The sequence below is a fragment of the Syngnathus leptorhynchus genome, chromosome 2 (assembly GCF_054491065.1).
Source record: "Syngnathus leptorhynchus isolate UIUO chromosome 2, UIUO_Slep, whole genome shotgun sequence".
Lineage (NCBI taxonomy): Eukaryota > Metazoa > Chordata > Actinopteri > Syngnathiformes > Syngnathidae > Syngnathus > Syngnathus leptorhynchus.
This window is the reverse complement of record NC_141196.1, coordinates 3,719,244-3,742,838: the sequence shown is the minus strand read 5'-3', so window position 1 is coordinate 3,742,838 and position 23,595 is coordinate 3,719,244. Positions and strand designations below refer to the sequence as shown.

At 45.4% G+C, this 23,595-nt stretch overlaps 1 protein-coding gene across 2 annotated transcripts in view; it reads left to right on the top strand.

Annotated features, from left to right (window-relative positions):
• Nucleotides 1-23,595, top strand: part of ppargc1a (peroxisome proliferator-activated receptor gamma, coactivator 1 alpha) — a 147,851-nt gene that overhangs the window by 58,973 nt on the left and 65,283 nt on the right. For both annotated transcript variants that reach the window (XM_085940001.1, XM_085940010.1), the window contains one exon: nucleotides 800-841. In XM_085940001.1, the coding sequence (XP_085796127.1) occupies nucleotides 800-841 (42 nt within the window). The remainder of the gene's footprint in view (nucleotides 1-799; nucleotides 842-23,595) is intronic.

Genomic DNA, 23,595 nt, shown 5'->3' with positions numbered 1-23,595 from the left:
ATTAACCTTCAAATTTCAACCAGATATTCCACATAAAAAAAATCATAAAAAAAATATTGGTGGCATTTGGGTGAAAAATGGCGGCAAAATGATATGACTCGGTTCAACTCAATAACTTGGTTCCTCGTATTAAATCCTAATGTTCCCGCATCGTTTACGATCTCGTTTAACTTCCCAACACGATCAACATCATTTCATTCGCCTTGCTTCGTAAACATAATGCTTCCCGAACATTCTCAAATTATTTTGCCAATTTCCTTAAGCACACAACAGCATAAACGCTGCCTTGAATTCATATTCCGCTTCCGCCGACGAGCGACGCCGCTCGGGAGCCGAAGCCCATTTAGCGAGCTCCGCTTGTTTGGCGTTTGCGGTGCCAACACATACAAAACAGAACATTAGCATAAAGCCGGGCAAAAAAGCGGGCCCAAAGAGCCGTAATTGCTATTGACAGAATTAACAAACACATTAGCGCCTCGCGTTAATTAGAAAGTCAAATGTAAAAAGTGTCATGAATGGCGGACAGCTGTCATCCATCATCTCGTTTCCCCAAACTTGCTCCGTTGTCGAGACGTTACCCAAGCGGTCAGACAAACGCGGTCGGGTCGCGGCCGTTTAACTTGGGGAGAGGTGATTGATTGATTGATTGTTTTTTTGCATTCCAATTAGAGGAGTGTTGGATTAACGCGGGCTAAAAGTAAAAACAAATGTCAAGTCGAACGGAACAATTCAACCATTTATCACGTGTAAACAGGCTGTGAATATTTTAGATTTAATTTCTGTGGGTTTTTTTCCCCAGGCACTAGTGGGAGTGGACATGGAAAAACACTTTGCTTCTCAGGTAGGTCCACATTTTATTTTTACATATTTGTATCACGCATCAAGAAATTAGTTGGAATTTGAACCCTTTGAGAATTTTCCAATCATCGTTCTCCTATCAACCTGCTCATGCACATAGCGATTAAATCAGGACTAGCAAGTGTGCTGTTGTCGTGGACTAGTTTTGGATTATTCATTGTTATTTGGTTTTTAAAATTCAATTAATTTGTTTTTTTAAGCAAGTTTGATAGTTTTTTGGGGATTTCCCCCCCCCCCGAACCAAATCCTTCATTTTTATTTAGTTGTTAGTTTTAGTGTATTTTTTTAATACTATATAGTTTGTAAATGCAAGATTAAAAAAGTACAATTATTAAATATTAAATAGATTAATTATTGTGTACTGAAATAAACTGAAAATATATAACTGAAAAGTTCATGAAAATATATTTTTATATTTTAATCATTTTGTTAGTTTTCCTTAACTGTAACAAATTTGGCCTGGACTGAAGGGACGAGGAGGTAAGTTGTATGATTTCCATTATTTTAACTATTTTCCATGTTCAATGCTTCAATTGTCGATATGCAGATTATACTGTTTACAAAACAATATGTTGTTTGTGTATGCACATGCTAATGAAGGTAAGTGGCTAATGCTAACCCCCCCCACTTTGAATGGAGTTGAATGGCCAGGATGTAAAAACAGCTTCACCATCTTACCGCATTGTTTCACGTATCTCACGAGATTGATTGGGCCACTTGTAAAATTCCTATTGCTTGTCGTATTTCTCTTTTTAAGACTCCCCAGACGAACGCCCTCCCCCCACCAAGTTACATGTCCGATCGTTCATCTCTCCGCCGCCGAATTCATTTCAATTAGTGCCCCCGTAGCCGCTGCTCTCCCTCTGCATATCGATCCGCGGGCCCCCGCTATCTCCCGCGCACACGCGCAAGATCACAAGGGTTGGTGTGTGTGTGTGTTTGTTGAAACACAGCGGGCACCTTCGCCACGCCGATCAACAATAAATATGAGCAGCGGCAAACAATTACCCCCTTAACGAGGGATTAATTGTGTCAAGATGGAGTGAGGGCAGCGCAGAGGTCGCTTGACGCCGTCCATTCCTAATGTGTTTATTTTCATGAGTTAGGCAGATCAGTCTTTTGCCTAAGTAGCCTTATGCCGGCTGGCCGATTCGCCTTTGCTTGCTCAATTGGGAATGTGAGCTCGATGACATACAACATGAGGACATTCACAAGAAGCTGCTGTAGACCACAACTCGCGTCTGAACACTCACGCGCTTGTGTCGTCACTGAAAAGGCACACACCCATCAAATAGTCCTTACGAAACTTGGATTGGATGCAAAATCGATGATTGGTTGTAACGGGTCCGATTTCTGATCAGATTAGTCGTGATTATTTTTTATTTAAACTCGCTAATTGGCGAGTGGCTCGTAAATTTTGATTGCGTAAGTAGTAAATAAACTTGAGAAAAACACTCTGCTGCTGTTTTGTTACATCTCAAAAGAAATTAAAATAAGGAATGGCCATGATCCCTTTGCATCCTTCGAGGATTTTCTATTCCTTTGGGGAAATCATTCAGACACCTCAGGATTAAACTGTAAACATAGCACAAACTATTTATGCACATGCCGGAGCAGCTCAAAGGACTATTATGAGCGTGGGACCAGATCAATGTTCTAAATGCCTTTAACGCCGCCACTTCAACTCATTTGTCACTTATCGATGGCGGCGGCGGTGAGGCGAGTCCTCAGCGCCGCCGCCGCCGCCATCGCCTTGATACATTTGTCGCTTCTCTAACGCGCCTTGTCAAACCTCCTAAGTGTGTCGTCAAGCCCGAGTCATAACTTGAGGCCAAGCTCTGTCATGTTAGCCGACGACAAGCGATTAGGCGTTCCGCTCGCGCCCACGCGCCGGCCCGACCGAACGCGCCGACCATTTGTTTTCGGGCTCCGGTACAAGAGCGAGTCGAAGCGGAGCGCTCGCCGTCCCCAGTGGCTGATGGAGGCGTGCGGCCTGCGTGTTTACATTAGATTTGTGCACACGTGAGGGCGGCCGGGGAAGCGGGATCCAAATTGAATCGCTTTCTCAGCCGACATTGTTTCAGACGCCGTCATTGACCGCTCGCTGCTAAAAGTTGGGTCGGATGTTGCATGCTGGGGAGTCATTTGATAGAACGTGGCCGTACGCTTTCATTCCACGGCTTTACGTGAAGTCAACTGTCATGGAAAGCCACACATGGTGGACATATCAACTTGTCAAGTTTGCCTACTGAAATGAATGAAAAGAATCAGTCCTTCCATAAAATAAAACAACATACATTTAAGACATAGTGTAATAAATACAATACAAAGAATTCGATTATTTTTTTTTGTTTCAATTCATTGTGCTGCTCCTTGTGGTTTGCACATCTTGGCCACCGGGTGGCAGTATGATATAGTACCCAGTCCCCACTTTCGTCAGAGATTCTATTAGCTGTTTGGCTGCAGAGGATAAAGAATATATGCATATTAATATTGAGATATTCCTTGTTAGTCTTTCCTTCTGACTCTTGGTTATTGCTGCATGAGTCAGCAGTAAATAATCACCGCCAGGACAAATAAAAAAAATAAAAACAAGCAAGTAAGGACAACATAGCATTTGCCCGCGTGTTCGTTGATGACTTCCCCGTCAGCTTGTTTACGCGTGTACGTTATGCGTGTAAGAGTTCTCTCCAGGGTTTGTTTCTTCCTCTCCCTTCCTCCTTGACAACCTCATCCCCTCCCCCCCATGCCCCCTAAAGCTCCACCTAGCTATTTATAGCGGAGAGAAGGCCGAGACCATCAAAGCTGTTTCCATATATCAAAGCCCATCCGATCGTCTCCTCTTTCTCATCCGTGTCTTCTAAAAGTGGAAGGCAGGGAAAACCCCAGAAGGAGTCGGGAACCGCCGCTGGGAGAACAGCTCGGTAGGGGTGGGATGCGCGAGGATACGAGTGTGGGAACGTGCGAAAAGCGAGTGAGTGGCTTTTCGTGTTTCCTCAAGTGCAATTCTTTGGGGTAGCGGCGGCTTGGGGGTTTGATGTGTTGATGCCATGCGGCGTTCATTGTCACCTAATGAAATTACAATGAGCCCTGGGAGGCCCGTAGTGGGCGGGGTCCGTGAGCCGCCACCGCCTGAATCCATTTTCAACCGACGCTTTCCCTTCGGCGTGTGACGCCTCCGCCCCAGTCCTCGTACAAACATGGAAAACAAGACGAACGCTCCGCGGGGACGGAGCTTCTTCCCGTGCCGAGCGTCGCCGTGTAGTGCGGCATGAGTTTATTCACCATAAAGTTCCTGTTATCAGGAACAGCCGTAATCATGTTCTTGGGTCATTTTGACCCGGGGCATGTCTGAAACAGAAAGGTTGCGAAGGGGTCGAAGATTTCTGCCAAGTTTCCGTGGAAGGGTTGAACACTGGAATTTTGGAAATATTGAATATGGGAACATTACCAAGTTAAATATGAATTAAGAGGAATTTGGTCTCGCTGGTGCTTCGAGTATGATTTTTAAAGAATGTTTAATTTTACACATTTTTAATTCTTTTTTTAATTAAAAATAAAAAAAATCAGCTTATGTTAAAATGTTAACCATATTTACACTCCATATCAAACAGTTTTTTTTTTTAATCGATTTGAGTCAAGTTGGGCAACATACTAATAATGTAAAATATATACCTGCGTGTGATCATCATGTTTGCCACGCTGGCTCCGCTTTATCATTTCAAGTGCCCATTCAAGATATGCAAATTAGTTGTGAAAAATAAAAAAAGCACATAACCTTGTTTTTCATTACCCAGCGGGATCACGGAAACAAGTGCGCGTTCATTTTGTTTGTTTGTTTGTTTGTTGTCAAGAGAACCAAAGAGCCAAGCCGAACCTTAAATGCACTCAAATGAAAACAAAAATTCCCTTTCATCTCTTTGGATTGTACAAAGGGAACCTCGCTTCGTAAAGAAGACGCGTACAAAAGCTTATGTACAGTGTGGCACTTTTACAAACTGCTGCCCAAAAAATATTGTTTGAATGTATATTTTATTTTGCCTTGCTTTAATGTGCCGTTAAAGTCAGACAGCATGGCAAAAGAGAATCTGCTCTCAATTGCCTTCCCTGGAGAAATAAAAGTTCAATCTAATAAATATCATAAAAGTGCCACGCTCATAATGCTTAGTCAGGTTCAGGCGCAACACTCAGAATTACAACAACCAAAACTCGATGGACGCACAAAATACTCAAAAACAGATATTGAACAAGAAGTCAGCCGTTTTGGCTTGAGGCGGCCATTTTTGGTGACTTTCACAACATCTCTATTTTATATCGCTACCTTCAAAATCCTGTCAACCAATTTGACCCATCACCACAAAACTCAGTGGACGCACAAATAAAATCTCAAAAACAAATGCCCGATATTGAACGTTGGCTCGAGGCGGCCATTTTGGCTCGAGGCGGCCATTTTTCTTGACTTTCCCAACATCTTTTTTTCCCCACTCATCCGGCATTATAGCGCCACCTGTTGCTTTGGAGTGTGATTGACAACCTGGGAGAAAACGTTAATGTGGATGGGAATCGTTTTGACCCCTGCTATGGGAATATACGCAGTATATACATCTATTTTGTGCCTCATTAACAAGCCTCCTGTGGAGCGTTCCGTTGAATCCCAAACACATGAGCATCTTGTATGTGTGCAAAACAAAACGCCGTCACGGGCTTTGGAGGCAATTATGTCCTGTCAGGCTGGTGTTAAAGGTGTACAAGCCTCGCACACACCCGACTGCTGCAGAATGATGCATCACATACCCAATGTGTGTGTGTGGGAGGGAGGGGGGGGGGGGGTAAGGGGCACGCCTGCACTTGCGCGTGTTGAAATATGGCCCCCATATTTCACTGTGCACACAGCATTTGTAAATGCCAAGTGCTTTCCCGCGTCCGCTCGCCCTTCCACTCTCACTCTCTCTCTCGCTCGCTCGCTCACGACTGAACCATCCCCGCCGAGGCGTCGGCTTTTAAGAAATTGAAGGAATCATCCACCAGGAATTGTAGAAGAGGGTGGGGAAGCGAGTGCCTGCCGCCAAATATTGGGTGGATATTGTCAACAAAGACAAAAAGCAGGTCACTTTTTTTGTGCAGGCTTGAATTTTTGGAGGGTTTTCCTTTGCGAGCGTGTGTGTGTGTGCGTGTGCATGCGTGTGCGTGTGTGTGTGTGTGTGTGTGTGTGTGTGTGTGTCTCGATTGGCGGTAACCATGAAATCACCTTTATCACAAAGGATGATGGGAGCCAAAGATGAGAGCGCTTGCTTGCCCCCTCACTCTTACCTTCTCTCACTCTTAGCTTCTCTCTCTCTCTCTCTCTCTCTCTCTCTCTCTCTCTCTCTCTCTCTCTCTCTCTCTGTCCCTCCATCACTCTTACCTTCTTGGCTCTCACTCCCTTTTTTCTCTCTCTCTCTCTCTCTCTCTCTCTCTCTCTCTCTCTCTCCCTCACTCTTACCTTCTTGGCTCTCTCTCCCTTTTTCTCTCTCTTTATTTTTCTCTCTCTCTCTCCCTCACTCTTACCTTCTTGGCTCTCTTGCTCTGTCCGTCCGTCCGTCCGTCCGTCTGTCTGTCTGTCTGTCTGTCTGTCTCTGTCTCTCTACCCCATTCTCTCTCTCTCTCCCTCTTTTTCTCTCTGTCTGTCTGTCTCTCTCTCTCGCTCTCCACCCACTCCCTCGGCGCTGCACTCATTCAATCTCCCGAACCGTCACAGTAAATGGCTAAATTTATAACTGCCACTTCAGCTGACAATCACACGCTATCACTCCATTCTCACTGTCTGTCTCACTGTAGTGGTTGGAGGAAGAGGAGGAGGAGAAGAGCGCCAAGGCAGCCATGTTGAGGCGGGGCAACCTGAGGCTGTTACCACAAAAAACATAACTCTCGCTTTGATATTAACTTGAATGTGCTTTTTTTTTTTTTTTTTTTTTTTTTGGAGTGGCCTATTCGTCACATTCACATTGTGTCGTAAACAATCAGAGGGTGCCCGCTATGATACCCTGTGGCACACCAACTTTTTTGTTTCACATTTTCCACAACTTGTTCTTCAGTTTTCTCATGAAGTGATCAAATATTTTGCATTATTTTCATATGCAAAAATACCTCTTAGCAAGGAGAAATCTATAAAAACGACAAAACTCTTATTGATATCATGATTGGAAACGGATTGGTTTGTTTGATAACCCTGTCATTGTTTTATTTTGTTTTGCCAACAATAACTTTTTCCATGTTTCTGATTGGCTGGATTGGCCTTGTGGCTTCTCATGCAATCTGTTGTTTTGCCTTTCTTACACCCACCCGATCGATGTTATTCCTCTACAATTTCCCCCGCCCCTTTCCCGCTGCTGTTTCCTTTCCCTCCCCGTGCGAGTTGGCCCATGTCAAGGCCTCTGTCTCCCGCCCTCGTTTGACACGCCGCTCGTAATGGTCAGACGGGGGAATTACCACACTCTCGCCCGGTCGCGACCGATCATTCCCCCCCCACCCCCTTTTGTCACGGAGACACGCCGGCGCAAAATGGAGAAAATCAATCGGAGGCGAGCTCTCCGAAGGCCGATGCAGGGAGTTGATTTGGCGTCTTTGAATTTGGATGCAGGAAAAGAGGGAGCGAATAAAAGGAGGAAAGGGGGGTATTACCGACACGCTCAAGCTGGGGGACGTTTGTCGCTGCTCGTCACTTTTTCCCGACAGCCAGTGGACATGACAGCCAAGGCGGCTGAGCGGCGAGTGGCAGGCTCCCAGGACCCGAGTGCCGAGTGACAGATGACTCCGTCGTGCTCAGGCCATCATGATGGGGGGGAAGGGCAAAAGGCGGGACGAGATTTCTTGTGACAGTATCAAAACCCAGCAGACTTGACGCCGCGTCCGTCAGCATTTTGGAACAGAATTTAGCGAGAGTTTTTATTTTTTTGGAAACGGTGCGTGGCTCTATGTGAAGCTGATTTTTTTTTTTTTTTACCTAGATGGATGAATGCAGGGAAGGGCAACTCTGATTCAAATTCGGATAATTTCCTGATGAACCAATCATTTCAATCCATATACTATTAAAGAAGTCAAACATCGAAAAACACACAAGATAGTAGCCCTCGACTACCGGAATGTTCCACGGACGTCAAGTTCGATGATCATTCCCGAGGTTTTGGGTTTTCTGCTTGTAGCTTTCATGTTTGATTCGCATTTCCTGTCCTGTGCCAGAGTTTGTTTACATGAGTCATTCCCCTCTTCGCCTCTCATTGACCAAATTCCGGATGCCTCGTGAGATATGCCTCATCCGTACAGCACATGTTCTAACCTTTGTTGCCTTCCTCATCTCTCTGCATTATGAGCACCAGATTCAAAAAGGGAAAGACGTCCATTTCATGTTTCTTCCCAATAACCATTCTTAGCTTTCCGTGTTTCCCCGCTAAGCTAACGCAGCTAATTTTCTGATATTGTCCAACAATATTAAGAGAAAAATATTTTCAACTCGACCAAACCGCATTTCATCTTTCTTCCCAATAACCATTCTTAGCTTTCCGTGTTTCCCCGCTAAGCTAACAAAGCTAATTTTCTGATATTGTCCAACAATATTAAGAGAAAAATATTTTCAACTAGACCAAACCGCATTTCGTTTTCCTCCCCCGTCAATGACTCGGTATGAGTTGTGACAGCATTTAATTCCCGTGGAATTGCCGTAACAGTCAATAATGGCGCAAACGGTCTGGCAATGACCTCCAGGGTAGCGTTATTGACCTATTTAGCATACACGCTGGGCGCACGCAAATGGACAGACGCTTTATTTGTGCTGTTATTTATTGGCCCTGCAACATGACTGTAATGCCCGTCCAGGGACTCTGCTGGAATGCAGTTATAGATTATCATGATTGCTACTTATTAGTGTGTGTGTACATGTGTGTGTGTGTGTTTGCACATGCCGCAGTGGGAGAGATTATCGTGAGCTGTTTGAATAAAGAAAACATGGGCAGTCTTGTACAAATTGTTATTGGAATAGTTTGAACGCCTCCAACATAACTTCAAGGACAAAAACAGCCACTGTTGAAGTTTATATTTTTATTCCATCGGGAGACATCATTACTCCCGGAAATGCGGCAAACGTTTACGCTGCCATTCACTTGGTCCCGGGAATCGATATTTCAATGGGTAGACATGCTCACACAGACTTTTTTGGGGGGGTCAGGATTGTAAGAAAAGTCCCCCAAGTAAGAAAAGGCTGTGACATCAGCAAGGATTTGGCAGAGAGGTTTTTTTCGGCCTATTTTGAAGAACTTTGATTACTCTGATAAAATAAGTCTCTTGCTCAAGAATGCCATACACGCTACAAAATAGAATAGTGAGAGCTCTGATGATGTGCCGTGGATAATTATTAAATTAAATTGTATTGGTCCCAGAAAAGATTTTTTGAATAAATAATATTTATCTATTTATGCCAGTTACCTATAGTGACAGACAGAACAAATAATCCTCTATTAGGATATATATGATGGATTTTTGTTGGTTGGTGTGTAGAGTGTTTGGAACTTAAAAGATGTGCCTTGACCCAATAAAGGTTTAGAATCTCTGCACCTTCAACACACCTTTAAAAATATTGAGTTGAAAACGACCCAATTTAGGATAAAAATTGGACAAATTGGGTCAAATGCACCCAATTGCCCTGATTTTTTATTTTTTTTTGCAAAACAACCCAAAGTTGTGCCAAATTATCCCAACATCTTGGGTCAGTCCAATTTATAACCCAGCATTTGGGCAAACGTACCACTACAGATTCACTACAGGCGCCAACCAACTGGACCATTCACATTGATATCAATGGAGGAAAAAGCCGGATGTGCTAATCACTCATCCATTCTCCCTTCAGCAGTGACTGTCTCGGAAAATGTCCAAAAACAGCATCTGATTAATCACCGCATATGACCGATAATTGGCAAAAAATAAGCAATGTACATTCAAGCTAGCCCCCTCAGGGAATGAATGCAAAGGCTGAAGTCATCCACGAGGCAATTAGGCGGAACCTTCCCGTGCAATACGGCAACTCGAGGTGTGTGCAAAGACGTAGGATTTCTCGCCGTGTTTTCAGGTACAAAATGCGCCGCCTCGTCGCTACCCGGTATCTCGGCGGGATTAATTGCTCATTTAGCAACTCTTTTCCATATTTCACGCTTGAGAGAGGATCCAAATTAGCTTTGCCATCAGGGTTCATGTCTTCCCCGCAGGGGTTGGGATGACCACAGCAACTTCACGTGAGGTCTGTCGCCATTTTTGGACATTAGCCTTATAGCGCCCGACGAGCCTCGTAGCGCCGCAAAGGTCGGGTGGGTTATTTGGGTCCGGACGTCGCCGAGGCCGGATCGGAATCGACCTAATGGGGTGGGAAGGCGAAGTCGATGGCTTTCCCGGGACGCTCGGCTGCGCTGATACATCTCCTGCCTTTCTCCTCATGCGACCAGTCATCCATCCGCACCATTCTGATGACTCGTGTCATTAAAGCCAACGTCCGCCGAGGAGGTAATTAGCCAAAGTGTGGCATTAATCAGAGACTACAGCCTCTCGCGCCTGCCGGGGTGTCTGGGACGTACTTTTTTTTTCTTTTCTGCATTGGCCCGCCGCGCCTCCCTCCCTGTTCCGCATTTGGTAGACATTAACCTTCCAAGGCTTGGTCATTTGTCTATGACGAGCCCGTCTTCAAGCTCGCTCGCCGTATTTCTGCCACGGGATGGACCCGTAAATGCCACCGTCGCGAGTGGCCGAGCGTGGCGACTGGACGGGAGGCACTCGGACATCGCACTATTTTCCATTTGAGCTTCGGTGATGATCTCCGTCTTTCTCGGCTGTCACTGGAGTTGAAGATGAAGGTGGTTGGTTGTTTCCATTGGCGACAACTACGTTGACTTTGATTAACTTACCGATCCGGTCGCGCCCCGAGAAACCGACAATCTCGAAAGCTTTGGATGTCTGAATTGTATTTGGAGGGGGTTACCTTACCAAAGCAATACCTCAAAGGCATATTGTTTGTTAACAATCGGATTTTTTTAAAAATAATTTACTCTCGTGAATTGGCAACAAGGCATTTCAATCGTCGAATAAAGGAGCCGCTTCCTCGTTGGCCGTGGCCGCCGGCAGAAGATGCCTCATGAATGTGTCAGCCGGTGAAGTCGCAGAAACTCTATTAGGCCACACCCCCGTTGGCTCGGGCTCATGAATAACGTATGATGTCCCGCCGCTTCCAGGTGTGACTTCACTAAGAGAAGAAAAAAAAAAAAGAGAAAATGAATATTCAGCGACAGGTGGTAATAAAATCAAAACGTTGTGTACGGGAGTTGGACTTTGGATGGAGTCTGTGCGTGTTGCTCGGGACTGTTGAACTGGCGCTGATGGAGAGAAATGAGCGACTTTATATGCACTGACAGGGCTGAAATGTTGCTGTGCACTTTTAATGGTTTGTCTGACAGCAGATGGAGCTGTCACCGTGAGCGTACTGATGGAGGCCATTTTGTTTTGGCCGATGGCGGGGGTGATTTGTTTATCTGGGAGGGGCACTGATGAGCAGCAGGACACCCAAATGACCTATCGGTCAACATTAAACAGATTTCATTTAGTTGCGCTAACAGAGGACTTTAGCAGGCTGCACAGCCGCCACTATTTGGTCCTGTACCTTTATAGATGTCACATCATCACTATTTGAATTGGTCAGCAGTAAAATAAAAAAAATAAAAAAAAACAGCTGAGTAGATACTATACTGCTTTTAGTTTTTAAATTAAAATAAAATGAATCAAATTAAAATAAATTACAATTTGAAAAAAGATTCGTTAGGATGTCAAACAATATATAAAAAAAACATTTGCAGATATAGGTCATGATTTTTACAGGATAGCAATATCAATAAAAAAAAATCTAACCTTGAAACAAAGAAAAGACAAATGAATACAATCTTTTGTAACAATGGGGACAATTGGTAAAAACTCTCCCTGCAATCCTTTGGGGATTCAAAGCAAAAGTCGTAAATCAGTAGAAGCTGGACAATAGTGACCCGTCGGCGTGCGAATCAGCGTTGGGTGCAATTGCGATTGTTGTACTTGGGTGACCTGTCCCTGACAGTCAATCGAAGTTTGCCTTTGTCTGGCCATCACTTCCTCTTTGCTATCTGAGGTGGAGGTGTACGCCGGGCACCCCAGGGTTGGGGGGAGGGGGTGGTAACGCTAACTTTGTTTGAGCAGCAGTGGGCTCCTCTCACTCAAACATTGACCTTTTCCGCTTCCTTTGACGGCTGTCTTCCGGTTCCCCTAGATACTCTATCCCTCTGATGACCCCCCCCCCCTCCAGCCGACACCTTTTTCCAATCCAAAATACTCACTTTTGATTCTGGGACTTCCTTTTTCTGCTGCAGATCCACAGATATATTTCAGATTTGAAACCATTGATGAAAGATTTGAAACATCTCAAAAATCCTCCTACGACTGTTTCAACAGTTTCAGGTTAGCCATTCAAGAGCTAGCTACCGCGTCGCTCAGATCCAACGGTTTCAGGTTAGCCATTCTAGAGCTAGCTGCTACGTCGCTCGGAGCAGCGGCATTTCCCATCAGCTCAAGGCCCGCCCCAGGGCAAGTCAGGACCATCAACCTAACTCCTGTGCTTTGCTGCACCTCTGTAGGTATTCTTCTTCATCATCATCATCAGCAGCAGCAGCAGAATTGTTTTGATGTCTACGCTCAGCAACTGTTCAGCAATCGTTGCGACGTTTGCAAGTGTTTGAAATACTATTACGTGAACGGATGCCATTGTGTTTGGGGTAAAAATATGTCCCACTTCTCTCGCCTACAGGGATAAATTACAATTACTCGTGCGTTATGTAGAAAATGAATGGCTGGACGGACTTTCTGCTTGTTTGTATGTTCCATGCGACTGACTAGCAACCGATCCAAAGTGTAGCCAGCTGATCTTGCCAGAGGTTTGCGCTTTGGGGGTTGTTTAATTATTGACTTCATCTATTCTTACTCTGCTAAACGATTGATGGGAAATCTTGCAAAATCCCCCACCACAGCCAGAATCACGTTTTGGCTAGGACTGAATTAAGCAAAAGATGCTAATGCTAATAGAAGCAAAAATACTTGATTGTTACTAACATTTGAAGTAGAAGCGTCTTTCTTGTGCGTTTGCGAAATATTAATTTTCAACACCAGCCATCTCAGAACACCAAATACTTGAAGATCATTTGCATAACCTGTCTACACTTTTCACTTAAGCTCCAGTGTCACTGGCCTGGTAAATGTGCTGAGTGCCACGCCACATGTAGGAGTTATTTGCTCAGCCTCCGTGCTGAACAGACTCTATTCAAGTCCTCCCAATAGAAAAGCTGCTTTTCCGTTCCCTCGGGAAATGGTAGGCTGTGGAAAATATGGGCGCTCGACTCCAGCAATCGGTCATTTATACGGATGTGAGAGGAAGCAGATGAGCATTTGTGTTCCGGCGTATCATCTTCTGGTTGTGAGCAAGAAGCCACAGACGAGTGTTAACTCGGCCAAGTAAAGTTAGGACATATTTGCTTTTAAATGCGGCAGGAAATCGTAGGAATAATCGTGTGCTAATTGTCCTTGAACTCAAAAGTCGTCAAAGCTAGAAGTTGGTAAAGATCGAAATCAATAAATATCAACCAAGTTGTGGTGAATTTGTTATTCCAAGCCGACATTCTATCAGCATAAATTGACATTTCTTTACATCCTTTTCTATTTTTAAAAAGGATGAAATGACCAATGACAGGGCAGACTTGTGATTTTTGTCGCGGTGTCAGCGCATGTTTGCGTTGATGAAACGGCGCTGTGTCGCTTTGTTGAGTTGAGAAATTGAGCTATTCACCGTGGAGACAAGGGGCGATGAAAGGAAAAGCCCAACGTGTTTTTCGGAGCTCACAAGTAAAAACAAACCTTTCCCTTTGCCGAGATCAATTACCGAGGGACTGTTAATCAATCGCAATGACGGCGTAATGATTTAGTGTCGCAGGTATGAGGAATGGCCACCGGTGGAGTTCTTTTTGGTCCCCCTCAGCCCCCCCCCCCTTTTTTTTGGGAGTTCCGCTTGACATTTCACTATGACTTGAGCTTCTTGTGGTTGCTCTTTTGAAAAGAAAAATCCAAAAGACCTGCCCTACCAATATTGGGATATGGATCCAGGTGTAATAGCATCTTATTTTCGTTGAATCCGACTCACGCTGCGATGATTGATCGGCTCAATGAGGCACACTAATGATTTGGATTAGAAACGTATCTCGGAGATCCCGTCGCTTATCTGTTTGCCGAGTGGCTTCCTTCATTTCCTGTTCCGTGATACAGTGATAAAGGCTTCCATTTTATGCTTAGTTAGTTTTGATGAAGAACTAATGGGGGGCTTTCAAACATAGTTTCTTGATAAGGTGCACACTGTACGCCGATACTTGCCGTCACGTGCTTGGCAAGAGATGTTGCCGAATAAACAAATGTTATCGTTCGGGAACACGCGTGTAGGCGACTCGTTTCCCATACGATGGAACTTGAAGTCTGACCGTTAGTATTTCCGCGATGTCGTTGAGTCCGGCAAGGCAAAGAACCCCCTGAGGGACGCGGCGTCATATCTGGCCGGTAGCGATGCAGAAGACGTTTAGCGTCGGAGGCTTTTTTATTTGCCGCTCGACACGTCTGGCTTGCCGAGATTAGTTGAAAGTCTGTGTCACGTGTACGCTTTAAAGCAAAACAACAAGCCCGGCTCAGAAAAATGTTTCCTTGGGAAAGCCAAATATTTTCATGAGTCAGTGCGAGTTGCTGTATGTTAAGACAAAAACATTCGATAAAACGCTCGATTAACAAATGAAGTAGGCTCTCCGTTGTCTTTCTTGCTCGGTTGTATACGTACGGTGTCCGTCTTCCAGTTAGCTACGATAACTAATACACTCACATGATGAACCGTCCGTCGTTGGACATGTCACGCCAGCCTCTCATAATGAACTGAAGTCATTTGCGTGGCAGTAATTACGCACTTCCCTGATTAAAGATGGCCACGGCGGATAGTATTTGGGTAATTATTCCCGTTTGCTCCACGTGATAAGCTCCTAACGTCCGGTCGACGTGGCGGAAAGAAGTTAATGACGTGCTAAGATCGGTATGTGTGAATATCCAGCGGCTTTTTTTTTTTCTTCTTCACAAAGTGGAGAGCCTCAGCGTGGCGGCACTAGGTAGGCTAAAGTAATTGGCTCTGAAATGCCCTCTTTGCTCTTCTAAGAATGCTAATGACAGCTAGCCTTAGCTCTTTAGGGTGAGCGCCCCTCCAGTGATGCTAATTAAAGTCTGCCTTTTTTGTTGTTCATCCCCAGTTTGACCTAATCCCTCTCCTTATCCCGATTTACTGTTTGTAATTAACACTTGTCTCCCTCATCTCTTCGTTAGCTTAGCCACTCCTGGTAGCTTTTGACCCCCTCGGCCTGCGGCCGGTTTCGCCCGCAGTCCGTAACTCTACAAAATGGCTTCCTCCTCGTGTCACCACATTTTTCTCGGCGCACCTTACCGCACTCATCCATCATGCAAGCGTCCCACCCTCCCGACAGCGTGACCCCCGACTACGCGGGTAGGGGCGGGGACTGGGCGACCCCTCATCTGCCTGTTTGAAATTGTTCTGGCATGGAAGACTCTAAGGATACTGCCGTGCTACCTGTCATGCAAGGAACCGACACGCATATGGACACTCCATCCCTTGCTGTCGGTGTTGCGTCTCAGACAAAGGTTAGGCTGGGCTCCGACCGATCAAACCTAAAGATAGACACGGAGGTAGAGAAAAGGCACAATAACAAATGTGGATCTTTGATTGCCCTTTATGACTTGGAGAACTTGTTTTAAGTTAGCCAGGAAAACAATGGCAGCCCTGCCAACTGAGTTGAGTGTGATATCCCTAGAGGGAAGCTAGGGGGCACCATCACAAGCAGTGGATGGCACGAGGAAGCCATGGGCAGCGAGCGGTGGTCTTGGTTTATCATCGGAGGCAGCATCCCAACACCCCCGGGGTGGGGGGTGGGGGGCTTCGCAGCCACCGTTTTAATCAATGTAAACAAGGCTGAGTTTTGGGGCGAGGATTCGGACAGTGGGGGGGCGGAGGGGATTAAAGATGCCAGCTAAAGGGGCCTCGGCGGGGCTGGCAGTGGCTATGGCACATGCCTCGGAAAGAGGCGCCAGGAGCCGTTTGTTTTACAAGGCCCAGAGATGGAGCTCATGCTAAGAAGAGAGTGGCTTTGTAGTCAGGGCCAGATAACACACACACAGACACACCAAAGCTTTATTTGTGTATTGTCGATAGTCGCATAAAGATCACGGTTTCCATCGCCGGGTATGAAAGTTACATGTTTGAACCAAGTCGCAGTCTACCGCACTTGACGTTTGAGGCGGGGTTGGCAAGCGTGGAGCAGATACGGTCGAGCGTGGGAAGAAGCACTGTAATGGGACGAGCCTCAAACCGTGGCGCAAAAGCGTCATTTATTCGCCTGTCTTTTGCGGTGCTGCCATTTTGATTAGTCATATGCTTGCGTGCGGCGAAGATGCGCCGACCCATGTGCATTCATGCAACACGCACCGGCCTCAACCCGCAAATGTAATATGAATGAAATCTCCCGTTCTCCTGCAGTCCGTGCACGCCCAATATGGAAAGCATGAAGTGGCTATTACCCCGAATCCTAAACCCTGAACCGTGTCCAGTGTAAAAGCGGCGACTGCCAAAATTGTCCATAATAAGGTGCAAGCAGTATGCCGATCCATAAAAAGATTGTGTGACATTCACATTGGTCTACGAACATGAGCCCGACGTGAACATCGGGGTCAGCCAAACCGCAGAGCTTCACCGTCACTCTCAGCTGACCCCGCCTCTTGTTGTCGTCAACCCGCCGCTTCCCGCCTGCCACTCACGGTGGCGGCCTCGCTGTCGGTTCGGCCCGGGACCTCTTGACCACCCCGCTCAGATTATGTAAATCTTGTAATAAATGGCACAAGAAAAAGAAGAAAAGCGACGGAAACGCCATGTCTCGCTTGCGTCAGTTCCAACTTGCATCATTCCCGTCGTTCCTTTCTATTCCGACTCCAATCGGGTGACGCATACCGCGGTCTAAACTTAATGGAAGATTCTTCCCCCTATCCCGTGTCCCCGATCCTGTGACTAGAATGAGCTACTCGTGACACAGCCCGAGAGGGCGGCCAAGTGATGTCACCGACGGGAAGGCGAGGGGAGGGTGGTCCCGGGCAGACATGGCCTGCGGCATTCCACATAAAGCCTGGAGCGATGGGTGGGGGAGGGGTGTGTGGAGGGGTGACAAGCGAGATTAGAGCAGAGTTGAGAGAGGCGGGCACATGAGAGAGATTATGCGCCGTCGGATGAGGCTAAGGTTACAGCCAGCTGGATGGCGGTACTGTATGACCCACGGGATGGAGGCGAGCTTGGGAAAGTGGACGTATCATGTGTAAGGGTTAGGGGGGGGAGTGGAAGGGGGGGGGGGCGTTACATGAGCAAGTTTCCATGGATGAATCCGTCAGCTGGTCTGCACAATGTTAATGTTCAACACTCAAATCTGTTACAACTCCAGCCGTCGTCATCAGAGGAAGCCGTCACAGGCGTTTACTTATTGACGCCGGATTTTTCCACATTCGGAACAATTATTCAACAAGGATTTAAAAAAAAAAAATACAAAATAGAGCTGATGGTATTCTGTCGCCGCCTACGTACGGCATTCATAATGTCACCAACTCATTTTCATTTCTCATCTGGAGTGGGAGATTTAACAGCAAAATTATTAGATGTAGAGCATTGGTGTTCAACCCAAGGTCCGCGGGCCGAAACCGGACTTGCACATCATTTTAAGGGTCCCGCTAAAACATAGAACGTTGAAATTCAGCTGCGGTTGTGTACATGGAATCGAATGACATTTTTATTACTTTCGCAATCACAACAGTCCTCTGAGAGACTACGAAATGGTGCGTGACGAAAATGAGTTTGGCACCGCTGATTTAGATGTCTGTGAGAATGCTTGCTTTCACATGAGCCACTTTTACAATGCCTGGTAAAAAAAAGAAAAAAAAAAAACTTTTGGAATTTTTTTTTACTCGTCCATTTGGGACAGAACTTTACTTCTGTTGCAGTTTCAAGCTTTCAGATAATTAGATGCATTGGTGTCCTCGCACGCAGGGCAGCGGGTTGAAGAAAAATCTACTCTGGTCGACTTTTGTGAACTCAGTGCGCATTTCACAATCCCAATGTAATTGAATACACGGTAGAGAAAATGGTATATGTCTCCAAATGCTGGGATCCATGACTTTTGGGGAGTGTAACCTACCCTTGGAACCTTAAAAGATGTCTGACGTATAACACAGTCACGTCACATTTCAGGGGGAGCATGGGGGGGGATATCAGTTCCAGCTTGGCTTTGTGAAGGCATGCCACACAGTGCAATCCTTCCTCCTCCTCGTGCTACTCGCCATCTGCAAATGAGACCATGAATGGGCTGGAAAAACGGCGGCAGCCGCGATGGCAGTGGAAGCCTCAACTTTCTTGCAAGTCGGCCCTCAAGGAAACATTTGGTACTGCCTGCTTTTAATGAGCTCGTCAGGAAGTTCGCTTTGGTTCCGAAAAGTTCAGTGTAGCGTCCCCCGATGTCCAAACTTGAGAGGAGAGGATCGGAGATTGAGATCCGGACTTGCCCTTGGTTTTGAAGGCGGGCAGGCAGCCAGATGCCGGTGCCTGCTGGTGCCGCCATTTCCGACGCAGGGGGTCGGTGCCGCAAATAGAGCCTGGTGCTTCTGATGGATCAGCACATCACTTCCCTCCTGGAGGGTCAAACAAATGGAAGTTAGCACGGCGCCGATATCACTCACAATGAAGGCAACGAGGGAGGGGAGAGATGCAAGTGGATGTGTAACTTTTACCGTCACTTCCTGAATTGTTTTATTTACTATCCCAAAAGGACATTTGCATGAAGATATTTTCAGTTTTAATACGCAACTTGAAAACTTTGACAATCATTATTTCGTGGCAATCATTGGCCTACGTTGCCTTTGAATCTCGACGTGGACAATTAACAGAATTTTTTGTAGAATCTTGCGCCTGTCTGTGTTGTCAAAACAAATATTCCGCATGTGACCCCCCCCATTGGGCTGCATGGGTCCGTAATTGACATTGCATCATCGGCGGATCCGTGTCGATATAAATCAGGAGCCGCATTTACTGTACATCTTCTTTTCTGAAGCCGCCTCTTCATCAAGGTCTTTTGACGCTCCGTTTACCAACCGTATTGATTTGTTCTCTGCTTATTTTCGGCCATATGCTTGCTTCTATTTATTCCCCCTTTTGCTTTTTCGCATGACAGAAATGGATCCATGGTAATCACATTCCATCTGTGACACCGCTGTCTGTCCATTTTGCTTAACCCGGAAAATTTCTCTCTCTCTCTCTCTCTTAATTGCACGGTTAGGGAAGCAGAATCTAATTCCAAAATACACACGAGCGCCTATCTGCGTTTTCCTTCGCCGAGCCTATCGGCGCTCACATGCAAACACGCAAACTTTGGTTTCGGAGGCGGCTTTGACACAAACGGGCCTTTGGCTGGAGGTACCAGATAGGAAGAAGCTGGCTCGCACCACTACTTTATCTGAGCCACCGCCGCTGCCGCCGCACATCAATAACACAAACGTTTGCCACCGTTCCTTGCGCCTCCCTTGTCACCAAACCCGGCGCTCCTCCCTTTACCCCCCCCCTCTCCCCCCTCCACCTCCACCGCCTTCCCTCCAGCTTGTACTTTTAATCTTTCAAAACAAAACAAGCAAAGCCCCTAAAGAGAGGCTGCATCAAGACGAGACTGTGTAAAAGCGCTCTGTTTTTTATTTTTTATTTCCTGGCTTGGGTCTTCTGTGCAATTATTCCCTCATGTCATTGTCCTGACAATAAGAAAAATACAAAATCATCATAATTAAAGGCCCTCTTGGAATCGTTGTGCTTATTATTAGTGCTGCAATGAATGAAATGAAATTTTCAGCCCGTCAGCATGCCCATCAACCGACAGATTTTTATAAAATGAATTTATTTTTGAGGGACTGAACCCATTTCATCCAAAACAGACAAATTAGGCCCTGGCAAAGTTTCTAAAAAATAAAAATCACCCCCAACACGAGTTTCAGTCTGGACACATAATGATGCACGCAACGTCTCATCGACTTTAATTTGGTATTGAACAAAACTTAAAGTCAGTATTGTAATTTGCCCAACACAAATTTATATCAGTCACAAACTATGAAAATTCAATTTAAGTCCAGAATAGGCCTTGATTTGTTGACAAATCAAAATAAAGTCACATTCAGCCTACAACCAAAAGTTTCTCAATTCAGCATCATCCCAACCTTAAGGTCCGCCCCCAAATTTTTCCCTGAAACCAACATTGGCAACTTCTTGTTTCCTGCATCTTTTTGTGGTAGGTACACTCATCTTCAGGTTGATCTATAAAACAGATGCTAGAGGATAATTTGAAATTTGTCAAGTTAATTTGTCACGGCAATTAATCCGTGCAAAGGATCAACATAAATGCACCCATTCCAAAATGATACATACAATTTTTTTTATCAAGCTGTGTCCTCTGAAGTCTTTTGACTCCACCCCCAGAGAAGCTTATCGGAACTGACATGGAATGTTCCAATCTAAAGGGATTGATCTTCTTACATCAACTGACCACATAGTTTTGCGATGAAAACAAAAAGACCTCTCTCTCGTTTTCTCTCTCGCACTTCACCGAATCAATAGTGCAGACAAAATAGCACACTAATCAACATTTCATTATTTCTATTTGCATATTTGATCCGGGATTTGTTCAAAGGATTATACATATTACCTGCATGGTGTTTAATTGCCTTTTTAATCGACTCTACGGTTAAACAATGGAGTGCGGCTGGAAAGAGAGTCGAGAAATCGCATTAGAGCGAGTTGCTTTGCGTCTTCCCCGCAACGCTCGGGAAGGTGGCGGCGTGAAATAAAGCAGCAGATCCGTCTGGCGATAGAGACGGCAGTGGCTGCTCAAAATTCATCCATTTGCCTGGTATTTGTTTAAGGAGATTGAAGAGGAGGCTGCTTGTTTCCCGTCGCCGGCGCATTTTTATATCTTATCATGTTTTGACAGATGAAGGGCGAGAGGGAGTCGGATGCACACACGGGGGAGTTTTGTTGCATTGTGGGCGACAGAGTTTGTCTTGTTTGGAAAAGTTTGCGGGAACTTTTGCATCTTTCTCGTCCGCAAACGCGACACAGTTTATTAGCATTCCCGCTATGGTCAGAGAAAAAAAAAAATTCTGTTTCAATTAGCCAAGCAAGGGAGAAGGAGGCACGTGCAAGCACGGAGGTCAAGGTAATTGAATCAAAGTGGATATCGTGAGTTTGCGGAAACTTTTCCACCATTCTCGTCCGCAAACGTGACATTCGGTTAGCTTGTTAGCATTCCCGCAATGGTCAGAGAAAAAGTCTTTGTTTTTATCAGTAAGGAAATGATCCTTCTGTTTCAATTAGCCAAGCAAGAGACTCAGGTAGTGGAGAAGGAGGCACGTGCAAGCACGGAGGTCAAGGTAATTAAATCAAAGTGGATAGAATGAGCGAGTCCCTCCGTTTTTTTTTGGAACCTGCCGTGATAGAATAGATGATGATGACGACACTGTGTTTCAAGTGGGCCAGAACTTTATCTGAGGCTCAACCCCACATGACCACCACACCCAACATCAACACCCACTTCAGATAGAGACACCCTACCAATGCTCCAACACGAGCCGGAGCCGAGGATGATGAACCATTGGAACTTCCTGTACACAAAAAAAAGGACAGCTAGCCCCGCCCCCATTCATATGTGCATGTTTGTTGTATGTATTTTATGCGAAGGAAATGTCAAGAGGAGTATAACACCACACGGCTGGCCGGCAATATGTTTATTTGTGTGTGTTGTGGTGGAGCGATATGGATACTCTGACTCATTTCCCTGCAGGCGGCCCAGCAGGTCTTTTTGGCAACATGGAGTTAGTTGTGTGTGTGTGTTTTTGTGTGTGTTGTATAAGCATCCACCTCCTCGCCTCTCGTGCCAGCTTCAAGAGTGCGCCACATTCAAAGTCATTCATTGTGCTTAATCCCCGACGTTACTTTTTTGTCCTCTCTTCCTGCCTTTAAGCCACCTGCCCCCCCCCCCTCCCCTCCCTCTCATTTTTTTTTTGCTCTCGTTTGTCCATCCCGCTTCATCTGTCATCCGTCCCCCAACCCCCCACCCAACCTTCTCTCCGTTCACGAGCCCCTAGCGTGACATTCTATCTCTGACACATCATGCATGTCCTGCTCTGATGATGCCAGCACACTGACAGATCAGCCACAATGTGTGTCATCTGGCTAAAGGGAGGGAGGGAGGGAGGGAGGGAGGGGGGAGAGGGGAGGGTGTGTCTCTTTATATGCTGCAAACCAATCAACCAATTCACCAATCAATAATAGTTTAAGCAAGACACCCTAATAAATATCCACTCAAGACTTGAGTAGGTTTTTACGACGAAAGGAACATTTTCTGGTTCTCGGGTAATACAATGAAAAATATATGACTTCATTGAAGTATTAATTATGATTTGGTAAAAAAATATTAAAATAAGTAAATCATATAATAATAAGAATAAAATTAAGTACACTTATTTGCTATTTAATATAAAATGATAAAATTACTCATAACCAGTATTACAATTTTTAGTGTTGTCAGACAAGCAAGCCTTGATTAGATTTTTTTTTTTTTTTGCAGTGTAGAATATCTTACCATAACAATCGAAACTGATCAAGTTGACAAGCGGACCAGCGTAATACGTTGACAAGGCTACGGCGACATGCGGTCCTTGAATGATGCATCGAGCGTGGTCCTAAAAATGTCACGCCACTCCATGTACATGTTGCTTAAAGCAGCATCTCAATGTATGTTGCCGTGGTTAATGTCACTTTCTGCATATAAAGAAGTTAAAAGCCCAGTGGGCAAACAAACAAAAAAAAAAACACGGCCGCTTTCCTACGAGACTCAGCAGATGCAAGACGTAAAGCCGCATACACGCTTCCACATGTCATGGTCCAATCATACGTACGGGAATGTATATGTCGGAAGCCTTAAGCGTATTAATGCTTAGCTTCTTAGGTACAGCATGGTTCTGCCCGTTTGGTCACTTATACCTCGCCCAGTCCAAGAAATCCCACTCACCCGACTGAATATTTCAAAGGAGAATCCAGCAGTCCACTTCGTTCTCCCTCCCTGTGGTACCAGAATGAACTCAATCATCAGAATAGAATCAGATGTATTAATCCCGCCAACTTCAACAGCGGGATTTGATAATGTCATCTGTATGAATGAAGCAGTTTGCGGATTAGTCCCTGCGAGGTGGTAGCCGTCCAAGTAAAGGGACAATCAAATCAGGGGAAAAAGTGTGTCAGATGAAGACATCAAGAAAATAGTATGAGCAGACCTTCAAGACTGAGATGTTATCCACTCAAATGTTCTATACTGTAGGCTTGATATTGAGAGGAGAGCTGCCCGAGAGCGAGTATATTCGTCGACTGGATATTACGTCATTATTTTCAATGACGTGTTTTCTCGTCACTGGGATGTAAAAGAATTAAGTGCAGTACGAAGTTTGTTTGTCTCCTTAGGGCAAATGTGCTAATGGAACGGATCAATACATTTT